The sequence below is a fragment of the Pygocentrus nattereri genome, chromosome 13 (genome assembly GCF_015220715.1).
Source record: "Pygocentrus nattereri isolate fPygNat1 chromosome 13, fPygNat1.pri, whole genome shotgun sequence".
Taxonomy (NCBI): domain Eukaryota; kingdom Metazoa; phylum Chordata; class Actinopteri; order Characiformes; family Serrasalmidae; genus Pygocentrus; species Pygocentrus nattereri.
The window spans coordinates 9,481,536-9,496,874 of record NC_051223.1 but is presented as its reverse complement, the minus strand read 5'-3'; the positions used below and the strand labels follow the sequence as shown (position 1 = coordinate 9,496,874).

Sequence of the window (15,339 nt, the reverse complement as noted above, 5' to 3'; positions counted from 1 at the left end):
TGTGTGCTGTTGCTATCCGGTGTCGACCAGAGGAGGATAGGTTCCCTTTTATGTCTTGGTCTTAGGGAGTTTTTCCTTGCCACTGTCGCTACTGGCATTTGGACTCGGACCCGGATTTGTTGTAAAAAAAAAAAAAAGAAAAGAAAAAAAGCGCTATATAAATAAGCTTTGACTTGACCTCTTGAAGTTTTTTATCTACCTCTCTGATTCCTTACAGTTTTGTCAACTTGGCTCTGAAGTTTCGTCTTCTGTGTACATTTAGAGTCTAAATAAAGCTTCATTCTGAATCGAATTGAATAAAATGTCTTTTCCCATTGTCTCAGGCTTTGTAGGTGGGCTGGTGTTCCGGAGCGGAGGAGCAGGCTGCCGTTGCCCTTCCCCCGGCCCTGCATGGCTGCGATGGCGCCCGCTCTAACCGACGCCCCAGCCGAAGCCCGCCAAATCCGCCTCAAGCTGGCCGCCGCCTCCTCCGGCCTCTCCCCCGGCAGCGCAGAGACCAACGGCAACACCACTAATCTCCTCCTGTCTTCTTCCGTGTCCTCATCCACCACCGCTGCTAACGGCAAGCGCCGTCTCCCCCCGGACTCCGAAGACGGCTGTAGGAGCTGCTGCTGCAACGGCAAGGGCCAGCCACAGGAGCCCCTGAGCCTGGGCAAGCTGCAACCGCTGGTGGCCTCCTACCTGTGCTCGGATGTGGCACACGTGGCGAAGGAATCTTTGAAGGTGCAGGGTGTCCTGAAGAGCCACGGCCTGCTGAACGGCTCTCTGTTCAACGGCAGCGAGGGTGGGGATTTCATGCTGCGTAAGGCGCTGAGCGGAGGAGGACAGGTGAAGTGCTTTGTCAACGGAGGAGGAGCTGTAGGAGCAGGAGGAAGCGCCATGGTTCCTGTTAACGGCCTGGCCAAGAAAGTGGCCGTGCCCAGCACAGCGTTGCCGGAGAAAGGCTGTGTTGCCACAGTGAACGGCGATAACGCCAAACCTTTGGCCAGCGGGGAAGCTTTGTTACCCCTGTCCTCGAAGTCTGGAGACGTCGTGCCCTTGATTTCTGCACCGAGAGGAGACGCCAAACACCATAGAGAGTCAGCTGAAGTTTTCAGTCGAGCACAAGAGGAAACGGGTTTCTCGCCTGCGAGCGCGGACGTTAAATCGGAAACAGATTGTGCGCCCTCTAGTGGCTGGTTCCATTCTTCCAAAGCTGTGGCGTTAACTGAAACGAACAGTGCTGACAGTGTTGACCCCCAGACTTTCCCAGACCCTCACTGTCCTTCCCCCACCTCCTCCCTCAACCTGGAGGCTCTCCTGCAGGAGCGGGCCCAGCAGAGCCGGCGCCGGCACACGGACATCTCGGGGCGTCTGCAGCGCCTCTGCAAGAGGCTGCAAGTGGTGCAGGCAAAGCAGGTGGAGCGCCATGTCCGACAGCAGCTATCAGGCTTCCTGGACCGAGCCTTGACCCAGAGCTCCGCCTTCAGCCACAGGGACAGCCTGCACACGGACTCTCTGGGCAACTTCCTGAAAGGAGGCTTCGTCCCCTCTGAGCTAGAGAAGCTGCACCTGAGCGGCAGCACGAACCTGCGAACGGCAGAGGCGCAGTTCGACTCAGACGCCACGGAGAGCAGCTCGGGGGGCGAGAGCGACGTGGAGGAAGAGGAGCTTTCCAGGGTGGACATCGAGCAGAGGCATGTCAAACTGTAAGTACTGTTGCTGTGTGTTTAAGTTCAGGCAGTTGTGTGATTGGTTGTACTTTTTGTAGAGCCAAAAAACACAAATCTCAAACACAAACACAAATGATTTAGAATAAAGAGTTGATTTATGAAATAATCCTGTGTGAGTAGAGGAGAGAACATCATAAAACATTGTGAATGGTAGTGAAATAACACTAGAACAGTTAGTGAAGCATCAAAATAAAAATTGAAAACAAACAGAAATTCAGGACACTCAAAACAGAAGATCAAAAAACTTGCTAGTAATAATCAAAATTGGGTTACATTAATGAAAAATGTACTAAAATTACTGCAGTATGTGCCATGACAGACCCTAACAGACGGGCAGTCATCCAAACCATCAGATTTTTTTATAATTGATTTATTATGAATTTTTTTGTTTTATAAATTTTGTCCTATTTACAAAATTGATCCTCCTTTGGCAAAAAAAAAAAATTCTGAAGCAGAATTTTGGTGCGTTCCTGGTGTGAATGCTAGAGAACATTCTAGAACAGTACAAAAGGAGGAAGTGAATGTTTCTAGAACAGTGTGAACGAGGGCAAACCCTCGAACAGTTCGATTGGTGGGAACAGTTTGAATGACATCTATCACACAGGTATGACACGCCATCCCATCGTCTGGGATGTCGTTTTACTGTTGGTATGTATCGTCTTGTGTAGAAGCCTGTAGACATCCCATAATTACGGCACAAGAAAGTTTCAGATGGTCATTTTAAAATTATTCACACCGTTCGAAGCACAATTTAGCAACATTCACTGCCACCTACACCACCAGCCTATTACCAGAGTGTGGTGTTTTAGAAGAGCACTCTTGGCTTCAGATGGTACAGGCAGCACCTGTAGTTTTCACTTGCAGAGGGTGGTTTTCCCCCAAAGCAACCAACAGGGACTTAAAAAAAAAAAAAAAAGAAATCACCAAATGTTCTGCGATATTTAACCTTCAAGATGAAAACAGATGGATGTGTTTACATCCGATTGAGCACATTTCCATTACAGACTAAGAGTGAGGTTTTTATTCTCACTCTGCTCATCAATCTGTAATCAGATTCAAAATGACACACACTGAGAACTGCTTAGAGTAACCGTTACCATGACAACCAGAATCACGTGAGGTCCAGACAGAGTGAGATGAGCAGCAGTGAGCAGTGCTTGTTTTTAACTGCTTTAAAATGACGTCAGACTCAGGAAAACGTCCTTCACATGTCCTTATTAAAGAAGGCCAAGAGGAAGACGTCGTGTTCTGAGGAAGGCATAAGCTGGACGTCCATCCCACCGCCACCTTTTAAAGATCAGAGCATAAACGTAGTTTCCTCTGCAGACCAGTTTCTGCCTTGTTGAACGGTATAAACTTTTACTATGACGCGACGCACACGCAGAATGGACTTAAACTTTCTGATAGGGAATGTAATCGGATAGAGACGTTTACACGGATATTATTCTTCTATTTAACGGATTATTTACAGGATTACCTGCCTCTGGGCTAATAGAAAAAAAATAGAAATTGTATTCTGAATGGCCCAGCGATTTGACTGTCTGCCTGTCCAGGGTGTATCCTGCCTTCCGCCTGATGACCACTGGGATAGGCTCCAGCAACCCCCTGCGACCCTTAGGGAGAAATGGCTTAGAAAATGTGTGTGTCTGCTTGTCTGTCTGCCTGCCTGTCTGTGTTCCGAATGGCCTCAATCGAACAATTGAGATTTTAGTCGGATTATTAGGCTGCACACTACATATAGTACTAAGACCAAGATGCAGAAGCATTTAAAGTCTCTTGAAGCTCCCTTACATGAAATGGTTATGAATATGTGGCCTGATAACTGTTTTACAATAGTTTTAACTCAAGGTTTGGTGAAAAGTGATTATTTGAATGTATTATTGCTTGCTTATTATATCCGTTCTGTGGAGGGGGAAGTGTGGGGCGCTTTAAGGGAACATGGTCCCCTAAAGATTTTCCATTTTTGCAGCTGTTTTACCACTTAGACATATGTGGGTATGCAGGTGGGTTTGAATAATGAATTTTAGTGATCACTGGCTAATTTTAGTGACCACTGGTTCCTGCCGCCACCACTGTAACGAAATCTGAGTTAGTAAACTGTGACCAGTGTTTTTTTTTTTTTTTAATTTAGATCTCGGCGATTGAATTTCGGCGAAAGAAATGTCATTTACGTTCAAGATCCCGAATTTTTAAAAAAGTGTGTGTTTATAACAGATGAGAGATGATCGATCATTTATGGCTCCCCCGTCATCTCTGTCCAATGCATGAGTTCTATTAGGCGTGTGGCGCTTATATATTTGGTTTAATTAGGATTAAAATTTACCCTCTTGATGATTTGGCTCTGGCTTGTTAGCTTGAATGATGAAAATGTATTTGTTAAATTCTCCTGCTGCTCTTGTGTACGAAGCAGATTGATGGACATTTACATGCATTTTTGCCATGCAGGGTTTTAGACCCAATCCCATTTCACCCCTTTCCCCCAACACTGAGCCCTTAGCCCTCGTTTTTGAGAGTTCACGTCTAGGGGTGGGGTGTCCCGAGTCTGATTTTTGTTGAGATAGAGGGGTTGGGCAAAGTGTTAGGGCTGCATGACCCTCCAAACAAAGTGATATGAGGGGAGGGGGGTGGGGGTTCTCATTCCGCCTTAAATAGTCCATCAGTTCTGATGCCTGAAGCGCCAGTGCTGGTCCGTTTAAGGTGGAACTGGAAAATTCAAACAAGAAGCTGGAGAATATCTGACTTCAGCTTAATATCACTGAAGAATAAGGGGTGGGTGATAATAAATAATTGCCCTCCTCTTTGAAGGCGTATGATCCCTAAATGTAACTAAAGCCCAGCAGTGAAGAGCTGAACTTCCCCTCCTCTGCTGTCAATGCAGGCGGGCAGGGTCACCTACAGAGCAGCACTAGTAGCTGTTAATGAAGTAATGCTCTTTTTTATTTCATAGCGGAAGACTTCAACCCATATATATCCAACCTTTATAACTCAGTTCCAAGGGGCAAATTGACACTCAAAAACAAGAGGTAGGGGTAAAAAGAAGAAATGATATCAGGTCTTAAACAGTTTGCCCATGGACTTAAATGTGAGATGACGTTGCTTAGATAGTTTATTGCCTGATTTGATCATCTTTGAGTGGTGAGAGCTGGAAATTGTTAATGTTTGGGAGCTGTAAGTTCTGGTTTGTATTCTTTGTGTCCTTCATAGCAGCAGTGCTCTTGGTTCGCAGTTAATGCAAGAAAATCTATCGTTGTTGAGGAGCTGAACTGAGCTAGAACCACAGGGAAGGCTGTTTCTGCTAATGGAGCAGTAGTGCAGGTGATGTATGGTCAGTTCCTGCGTCTGTAGCTTTGGTTTAGTGTCCTGATTGAGGCACACAAGCCTCTGCCTGCGAGTCCACATGCTGAACTTTGTCGAGAGACTCTGTTAATTTCCACTTTGGCCTTGTTTGCTCGGTGAGATCATAGATCGTGTTGTCATAACACCGTCCCGTCTGAAGTCTCTCTCGCCCTTCCTCCTTGGCCGCACTCTGGCTCAAAAAACACCAGCAAGGTTAAATTTCCTGGGGCTGCAAAAAAGGGGGAAAACGGAGCGAAGGAGAGTGCTGTGGTGTTTTTTGATTCGCTGGAAATCAAAGTGAACCGCAGCTCTTCTGCTGGAGGGATTTTTGAAGAACTCCAATTTTGTGGTTTCACTTTCATGCAAATCCTTTTTTCCAGTTCCTGCACACCTTATTTGTTTCACATGTGTAAAGAGAGGGAGCAGCCCAGACTCTAGGCTGAGTTTTGGAGGGAATGAGCACCTTCAGCATTAGAGGAAAAGTTCTTAACCTTTTATTGACCAGAGTATATTTTGGTTTGTCTGAATTTTTGTGACCAAATCCTAAGGCAAATTATTTAGTAACTGCATGAAATAAAATGTATTTATTTATTAAGCTCCCCTATAATTAACAGAACGTGTTTTATGATCTACACATATCACTATATACTTACAATTTACTGCTGAAAGCCAAAAATCTCAGACACTCTTTGTATTATTTTATAAAAGTAATGTTTACAGATCACTGAAGAGACGCCGTCTGTTTATAGTTTATAGCCCACATTTGGGGAAAAATGGGTTGACTTTCAGTAGAAAATCAAACTGAGTTCAGCTTCTTTTATTATAAGGGTTTAAAATGACATCATCTATTTGACTGGAAAGAAGACAGTTACAGTCTCATACATGTGTTTTGGACCCACCGGTGGTCTCAAGGAGTTGAAGACGGCTTAAAAAACACATTTCCCGATGCAGGTGACTTCTGTCCAGTCTGGATCTTTAAGACTGCAAGACTGGGACAAGTAGGTTTCACTGCTATCCAGCACATTCGTTCCCTTTTCGGCCTCCGTGTTTAGGGAAGTGAAAAGGCCCTTAAGTAGCAGGTGTGCGGTGTTGACGCGGTAAGCAGGCTGCTTGATGTTTTAGGCTGATTATTAATGGAAACCTTTCATGAGGGGAGCTGGCGGGGGGGCTTTTCCTGCCTCCAGGCATGGCTGCCTTTGAACATTTGACCTAAATAATCAAACATCCATGTGCGGAGAGTGTGGATGTCAGATTTGAGCCCCTCTATTTGTTAGGCGCTCCAGGAATGGCATCTACACTCGGTTTTCTTGTTCTATAGTTTAAATCTATGTTTCAATATACTGTGCTTTAATTTGGCATCTGATTTTTGTATGTATGCCTGGTTGTGTTGCTCATGATGAGCTCATCGCCATTTAATGCCATTGGCAAAAGATCTGATTTACCCAGCAACACCCCCCACCCCACCCCAAATGTAATCAATCAGCCTAAACATGTTTGCTTTAGTTTCACGCTGGAGCTGCGAGGCTGGTGTAGATAATAGGAATGTATATTCCAACTAATTCTGATATTTGTGTAGCCATAAGGGTTTGTGAAGAGAGATCTGGTTAACTGGGGAACAGGAGAAAAAAGGTTGCAGTTACACAGAAGAATACATTCCAGATAATATATTGTTTTTCAGAAGTATCTGAGAAAAATCTCAGTGTTAAAGGTTCAACGACAAATTATTGTTCTAGTCTAAGGTCTCTTATTTACTGGGGTATATTTTGGTTTGTCCATCTGAATTTTTGTGACCAAATTGTAAGGCAAATTATTCAGTAACTGCATGAAATAAACGCATTTATTTATTTAAAAATCTCCCCTCAAATGAACAGAACATGTTTTTATAATCTACACGTCACTATATGCTTACAATTTACAGCTGAAAGCCAAAAATCTCAGACGCTCTTTGTTATTTTTATAAAAGTAATGTTTACAGAGCAGATCACTGAAGAGACGCCGTCTGTTTATAGTTTATAGCCCAGATTTGGGGAAAAATAGGTCGACTTTCAGTAGAAAAACAAACTGAGTTCAGCTTCTTTTATTGTAAGGGTTTAAAATGACACCAACTATTAGACTGGAGAGAAGAGTTACAGCCTCATAGGATGCCCAGATTCTGAATGTAGTTTATGAAATATAAAGGTTATGAAGAACATGACAGCGCGTTTTGGAGCCACCAGTGGTCCAGAGGAGTTGAAAAGGTTAAACTTCATGCCCAATCAAACCCCTAACCTACATGTGTGATAGTGATGTGTTTATCAGTACAAAGCTAAGGTGAATGTGTTACTGGGCAAAAACCAGCTCACCTCCATCTCTCCAGTCCAGCCCAAGCGCCGTCCCTCCAGGACAAAGAGAACAAGCTCGTCAGTTCAGTTTAAAAGTGGGAAGATAGGGAAAAATACCACACCAAACAACGACCCAGCAGAGGAGGGTCTCTGTCGGCTTTCACAGTCAAGTTCGGTACCGCCACACTTTCCGAACTCACTCCGAACTGACTCTACTTCTGAGGCTTTTATGCTCCCCCAGAGTACCTGGAGGGAAGCTTGTGCCCCCCAGTGGATTAAGTGTGTAGTTGTGTGCCCTCTGTTAGATGTCTGCATTCCTGCAGGACCTGACACAATATCTTACGGCGCAAGAGTACTTTTCAGTGTTGCTCGCGAAAGCGGGCAGAAATTAGATCCCCAGAGTGGTCGGAAGCACGCATATAGAAAAATCCCACAAATGAATTAATAGCCTAAATAAAGTAGAATGATCACCAAATCATACGTAAACAATGTAACCGCAAAACAGTGAATATGAATAAAGTCATTCTCAAGCAGCCATTCACGTATAGGCCTGATTCACACACACTGCTTCTGTGAGCGACGTGGAAAGTTAGAATTGGACGTCTGGTTCCCATCACCACCACTGTGAACAACTCTGGCTCGGTAAGTTTCTCTAGAATGCAGCGTTTCACACCAAACCACTCTGAGTGACACTCTATTTACATCTTCACCATTAAATGTACGCATCTGAGTCATATAAATTAAAGCTACCTTTAAGCAATAGAGCAGACGGATCAGCTGTAGGTGGCATCTGACTTGAAGTGTACACCGAGAAACCTAAAATCTCAACCACTAAAAGGGCCATATTTATAAAAAAAAAAAATCACAACAAATCCTTGGACCAGCTGTGTTTTTATATAATTTTTACTTAATATTTTGCTATGACCCCCATTGTTTATTTAAAGTAAGCCAGAACTACAATGGCAAAAAAAGCACTGAATACTTGAACTATTAAAAATAAATAAATAAATACAAACATTGTTTTACATAAAACAATGTACTGTGGGTTTTTTGCTTGAAATAGTTTTGTTTTCCTGGTGCAGTCCCAGAGATCGTTGTTGGGCAGTGTATGCTGGGAGTTGTAGTGCAGTTCATGGTGAAATGGGCTGATTATTAATAGAGAATTAAAATGATTTTGCGGGCCGAATAGGACAGTGCCTTGTGTTGTAATATATGGGAACTAAACTAAACCACACGTCTTGGCTGATCGTTTGGCTTGAGGCATAATTTGTGCACGTTTAATTTTTTTCCAAACTGTTGCTTGAAAGTTTGTGTCTCACCAGATCTGTCTGATCTCTGTATATATGACATCAGCCTTTCACTTCATGTCTACTTGGCCAGTAGTTCAGAGGAGCTGAAGCCAGCTGAGCTGTGATTGCGACTGAGGGCGTGTGTGTAGTTTGTGCGTCACAGGACATTGACCCTGGACGTGTTGGTGGATTTTTCAAAGGCGAACGTTTTTTTTTTTTTTGTGTCAGTATGGACCATAAAGCCTTTTCGCTCTGTCTGTCGCTGTGCACTGAAGGCGTAGTGTTTGTTTGTTAAACAGATTTTAGTTAGTAGAAATGGTTCTGTCGGCTGTGAGGAACAGAGGAAAATTTAACTCCCCAAACTCTTTATTGCTACAAACCAGGGGGCGCAACCCAAATGTTAAGATGAGCCATTTTGTCCTTTCAACAAAAAATCAAACCACCTTGGGAGCCTCAACATCATATGTCCATTTTACCGTCTTGGCTGTAAATGTGCCTCCAGTATGGGCTGAAGTTCTAGTAAAGGGTAAAAATATTATATAAACATAAACACAGACTGACTTTGCTCTGCTTTCAGCTTCAGCTCAGCTACAGCCACTTTTCTTGCATCTCCAGCAGGAAACTTTTCCAAAAGTAGAACAGTTTCTTGTAAAATGTCTCTCAAAGTCTGACTTTTTCCGAGGCTGAAGTCGCTTCACATTCACCAGCTTCTTGTTAGAATTTTCAGTTCCACCTTAAAAGATCCAGTGCCATTTAAAGTGGAACGGGAAAATTCTTACGAGAAACTGACTTAAGCTTTGCAACTTTTTAGTCAGTTTCTCGTTGCAGATTAATCATATCAGGAAATCAACTGGAGTGACTATAAACACCAATAAATCCATTTGTCTCTAAATTATCAGTGTTCGTCTTAAATGTCTCTCTATGCCGTTTTGCTAGCTACTAGCTCGGCAAGGTTGTCTGTTGCTATGGTGACCAGCAGTCTGTGCTGATCTTCAGGGTTTAAGGGTGAATCAACAGTTCTACATTAACTCCAGAGTTTAAGACCATTTACTGTTAAACTGTGTTGAACGTTCAGCAGAGCTTTTTTACTGTAAGGGAGGATTATTTTATTTTTATCTACTGATCTAATTCTGCTGTGGAGCCACAATGGAGCAGTAAAGAGCCGCATGGTTCCGACTCCTGGTATAAACCCTGACGGTCTTTTCTGAGCCCCTTAGATTTCTCAAGGAAACCAGATGTTTACAGTGTGCGTTCATTCTTTCAAGCAGTTATTGCCTCATTTAATTTAGTCCTTAAAATTCAGAGATGGAGTTTTGTGTATAGGGATTAGACGATATAAAAAAAAGATTTTCTCTCACAGATTTTTACTGTATTTCATATAACAGTGTTAAAATATACAAAATAAACACCGATCAGGCATAACATCATGACCACCTCCTTGTTTCTACGCTCATTGTCCATTTTATCAGCTCCACTTACTGTTTAGGTGCACTTTGTAGTTCTACAGTTACAGACTGTAGTCCAGTCCATCTGTTTCTCTGATACTCTGTCACCCTGTTCTTCAGTGGTCAGGACCCCCATGGACCCTCACAGAGCAGGTACTACTTGGGTGGTGGGTCATTCTCAGCACTGCAGTGACACTGACATGGTGGTGGTGTGTTAGTGTGTTGTGCTGGTCTGAGTGGATCAGACACAGCGTTGCAGTCTCTTTCTTCTCTCTTTGTCCGTTTCCTTTTGTATCTGTCTCCCTGTCTCTCTTAGTTCCTCTCATCTTCTGTCAGTCTGTCCATGTTTTTGCCCCCTTTTCTCTCTCTCTCGCTCTCTCTCTCGCTCTCTGTCTAAAGCTGTCTCTGTCTGTCTAAAGCTGTCTCTGTCTGTCTAAAGCTGTCTGTCTCTCTCTCGCTCTCTCCTCTGTCTCGCTCGCGCTCTCCTCTATCTCTGTCCTTCTCTTTCTCTCTCTCGTGCTCGCTCTCTCCTCTGTCTCGCGCTCTTTGTCTGTCTATCGCTGTCTCTGTCCTCTGTCTCGCACTCTCTCTCTCTGTCTCGCGCTCTCTCTCTCTGTCTCGCGCTCTCTCTCTCTGTCTCGCGCTCTCTCTCTCTGTCTCGCGCTCTCTCTCTCGCTCTCTTTGTCTGTCTATCGCTCTCTGTCTGTCTGTCCCTCTCTCTCCTCTGTCCCTCTGTCCCGCTCTCTACTCTTTCCCTCTCTCTCTCTGTCACGCTCTCTCTCTCTCTCTCTCTGTCTCTGTCTCTGTCTGTCTGTCTGTCTGTCTGTCCCTCTGTCTCCTCTGTCCCGCTCTCTACTCTGTCCCGCTCTCTCTCTCTCTCTCTCTGTCTCGCGCGCTCTCTCTGTTTTGCTCTCTTTGTCTGTCGCTGTCCCTCTTTTTCTCGCGCTCTCTCTCTCTCTCTCTCTCTCTCTCTCTCTCTCTCTCTCTCTCTCTCTCTCTCTCTCTCTCTCTCTCTCTCTCTCTCTCTCTCTCACTCTCTCTCTCACTCTCTCTCTCTCTCTCTCTCTCTCTCTCTCTCTCTCTCTCTCACACTCTCTCTCTCTCTCTCTCTCTCTCTCTCTCTCTCTCTCTCTCTCTCTCTCTCTCTCACACTCTCTCTCTCTCTCTCACACTCTCTCTCTCTCTCACACTCTCTCTCTCTCTCTCTCTCTCACACTCTCTCTCTCTCTCTCTCTCTCTGTCTCTGTCTCTGTCTGTCTGCCCCCCCTCTGTTTGTCTGTCCCTCGCTCTCTTTCCTGCTGTCTCTCGCTCTCTCGCTTTCTTTCTTTGCCCTCTCCGTGTTTTCCTCTCTCTCTGCTCGGCCCACTCCTTGGTGTTATGTAACCTTCCCCCCTAGTTTTCTTTTTTTTTTCTCTCTCTCTCTCTCTCTCTGCCCCCCCCTCCGCATTATCTCCTAATCTCTTACCCTTGTGTCCTTTTCCCTTCTTTATTTCCTCCTCCTCTTTTCTCTCACTCTCCTCCTCTGTTGCTCTTTTTGTGTAGTTTTTTTTTCCTGTAATGACTCAAGCGTTCCAGCTGCGTTTGACTCTGTTAAACCTCTTGTCCTTCCCTCTCCCCTTTTCTTCTCTGCCTCTCTCTCTCTCTCTCTCTCTCTCTCTCTCTCTCTCTCTCTCTCTCTCTCTCTCTCTCTCTCTCTGCTGCGCTCACTCACTCATATCTGTTTCAGGTTAGGGTAACTTTATTCGGATGACTGTATCATGGACAGTATTGCCAAAGTGTAATAAGTAGTGTGGAGTTTCTGGTCTGATACAATAACACCACCATCTTATAGTGACCATCAATACTGCACCGCAGTCTTGTGTTCATGAGGTGGTGATGTTGCCCACAATGCTCCATTTCAGAGAGCTTAACGTTGGTAACTGTACTTGTGTGTGTATGAAGTTAAAGTAGGACACTAAAATATCAGCTATAACTCCATTATTGGACCAATAGTAGTAATAATACTAATGTTAATAGCAATAATAGTTTTCTTTATTGGTGCCAATAGTGCTTCAATGGACTCGATAATCTGATCATAATCGTATTTCTGCAGTTATCTGATTATTCAAGTTGTCAGGTGAGCAGCACGCTCTTTCTTAGATTGGAGTAAGAACAAGAAATCTGAGGCTGGATTTTAGCTCAGTACTCAGATTTTTCAGTGCTGTGAACTCTTACTCTGATTTCTTTCTGGTTCATCAGTTTGAGCATGTGCGAAAACAGACAGCGGTACCGGAAATAAGCATGCAGCGTCACCGCGAGGCGCAGCAAAACATTTCCGGAGTGATGCTGAAACCAAATACATGCTTGACGAAATTAAGGATTTAAATATTCTTCATCTTCTAGATGATGTATGTTCATATTTTCAGGCAAAGCAGTTAGTTTACATTGTCTTATTCTGTGAGTTTACTCGCTGACTCATGTAGACCTGGAGTTTCACATTATCTGATTACTCAATTGCATGAAAAAACGTGTTGATGGGATTTTCTGCAGTTATCGAACTATTACGTGCACATGAATGTGCTCATTGTGCTCCCATAGTTGGTAACAATGAAAACTTTTAACTATAATTGTAAAACGCTCGTGCTTTAAACTGTTTAACCAGGATTGTTTCTTTGCTTCTCCTTTTATTTGGCAGTGATGAAGCTGAAGCTCCAGCTCACTCCACCTTTCTAGAAAACTCTCCTCTATGATAAGTTTGATAAATGTGCTGTTAATGTGAGACGATCCATCGCCGAACAAGTTTAAAATTATGTTCATCTGTCTCTTAGTGTCTTGGTTTTGTGATAAATTAATAAATGTTTTAAACTGGCACTGTGTGAGTTTTGATTTAGACGAATAATGATGCACAGAATTCAGAAACTGATTTGAGATGCAGACAGACAGACAGATACTCACACACAGACACAGGCAGGACAGACGCACGCACAGGCAGGACAGAGAGACAGGACAGACACGCACAGGACAGACATACAGAGAGACAGGACAGACACGCACAGGACAGACATACAGAGAGACAGGACAGACATGCACAGGACAGACATACAGAGAGACAGGACAGACGCACAGGACAGACACGCACAGGACAGACATACAGAGAGACAGGACAGACATGCACAGGACAGACATACAGAGAGACAGGACAGACACGCAAAGGACAGACATACAGAGAGACAGGACAGACACGCACAGGACAGACGCACGCACAGGACAGACGCACGCACAGGACAGACGCACGCACAGGACAGACGCGCACAGGACAGACGCACGCACAGGACAGACAGGCAGGACAGATGCACGCACAGGAGAGACAGGACAGACGCACGCACAGGACAGACAGGGAGACAGGACAGACGCACAGGACAGACCTACAGAGAGACAGGACAGACACGCACAGGACAGACGCACGCACAGGACAGACAGGCAGGACAGATGCACGCACAGGAGAGACAGGACAGACGCACGCACAGGACAGACAGGGAGACAGGACAGACGCATGCTCGCACAGGACAGACGCACGCACAGGACAGACAGGCAGGACAGATGCACGCACAGGAGAGACAGGACAGACGCACACACAGGACAGACAGACAGGACAGACGCACGCACAGGACAGACGCACGCACAGGACAGACGCACGCACAGGACAGACGCACGCACAGGACAGACTCACGCACAGGACAGACTCACGCACAGGACAGACAGAGAGACAGGACGCACGCACAGGACAGACAGAGACAGGACGCACGCACAGGACAGACAGACAGGACAGACGCACGCACAGGACAGACGCACGCACAGGAGAGACAGGACAGACAGAGAGACAGGACAGACAGAGACAGGACAGACTCATGCACGCACAGGACAGACAGAGAGACAGGACGCACGCACAGGACAGACAGACAGACAGGACGCACGCACAGGACAGACAGACAGGACAGACGCACGCACAGGACAGACAGACGGGACAGACGCACACAAGCACGCACAGGACAGACAGACGGGACAGACGCACACAAGCACGCACAGGACAGACAGACAGACAGGACGCAGACACACCCACACTCACAGACAGATAGACATGCGCACGCATACGCACAGACAGACAGACGCGCATACAGACCCAGACACACACGCACGTACAGACAGACGCGCAGACAGCTGCACACGCACAGACGCGCAGCACAGACGCGCACATACATACATACATACATACACACAGACAGACAGACGCGCACATACATACATACACAGACAGACAGACGCGCACATACATACATACAGACACGCCCATACATACATACATGCAGACAGACACACAAGACACGCCCATACATACATGCAGACAGACCGACAAAACACGGCCATACATACATGCAGACAGACAGACAAGACACGCACATAGATACATGCAGACAGACAAGACACGCCCATACATACATGCAGACAGACAAGACAGACACACACATACATACATACATGCAGACAGACCGACAAGACACGCCCATACATACATGCAGACAGACAGACAGACACGCACATACATACATACATGCAGACAGACAGACAGACACGCACATACATACATACATGCAGACAGACAGACAAGACACGCACATAGATGCAGACAGACAGACAAGACACGCACATAGATACATGCAGACAGACAGACAAGACACGCACATAGATGCAGACAGACAGACAAGACACGCACATAGATACATGCAGACAGACAGACAAGACACGCACGTAGATACATGCAGACAGACAGACACGTACGTAGATACATGCAGACAGACAGACAAGACACGTACGTAGATACATGCAGACAGACAGACAAGACACGCACATAGATACATGCAGACAGACAAGACACGCACATAGATACATGCAGACAGACAGACACATTTTTCATATTTTGACAATTTTTCAAATTGCTAACTGTCCTTTTCATTATGGTCTAATAGACATGGTCTAATATTACTTAGAATCAATTATAGAAGAACCTTTTTCTTCTGTACAATTAAATTCAAAATCTTTTCTTTAACAACATAAAACCCAAAAATCACCACTCGTCTTTTATTTTATAAGCACTTTAGGGAAAAGGCGTGGGTGTGTCCATGACATAAGCCCCGCCCCCTGTCTGCCCACTTCACTCTGATAGGCTGCACCTGGATGCCCAGTTCAGCTTGATTGATGG

The 15,339-nt window shown here is 45.1% G+C and overlaps 1 protein-coding gene and 1 long non-coding RNA gene across 3 annotated transcripts in view; both read left to right on the top strand.

The window, feature by feature from the left end:
* kansl1a (KAT8 regulatory NSL complex subunit 1a) overlaps window positions 1-15,339 on the top strand; it is a 39,266-nt gene that overhangs the window by 6,181 nt on the left and 17,746 nt on the right. For both annotated transcript variants that reach the window (XM_017720524.2, XM_017720522.2), the window contains exon 2: window positions 324-1,688. In XM_017720524.2, coding sequence (XP_017576013.1) covers window positions 391-1,688 — 1,298 coding nt within the window. In that variant the 5' untranslated portion in view covers window positions 324-390. The remainder of the gene's footprint in view (window positions 1-323; window positions 1,689-15,339) is intronic.
* Window positions 10,224-12,953, top strand: LOC119265005. The gene is made up of 2 exons (XR_005131330.1): window positions 10,224-10,256; window positions 12,778-12,953. It is a non-coding gene; the product is annotated as an uncharacterized LOC119265005 (long non-coding RNA).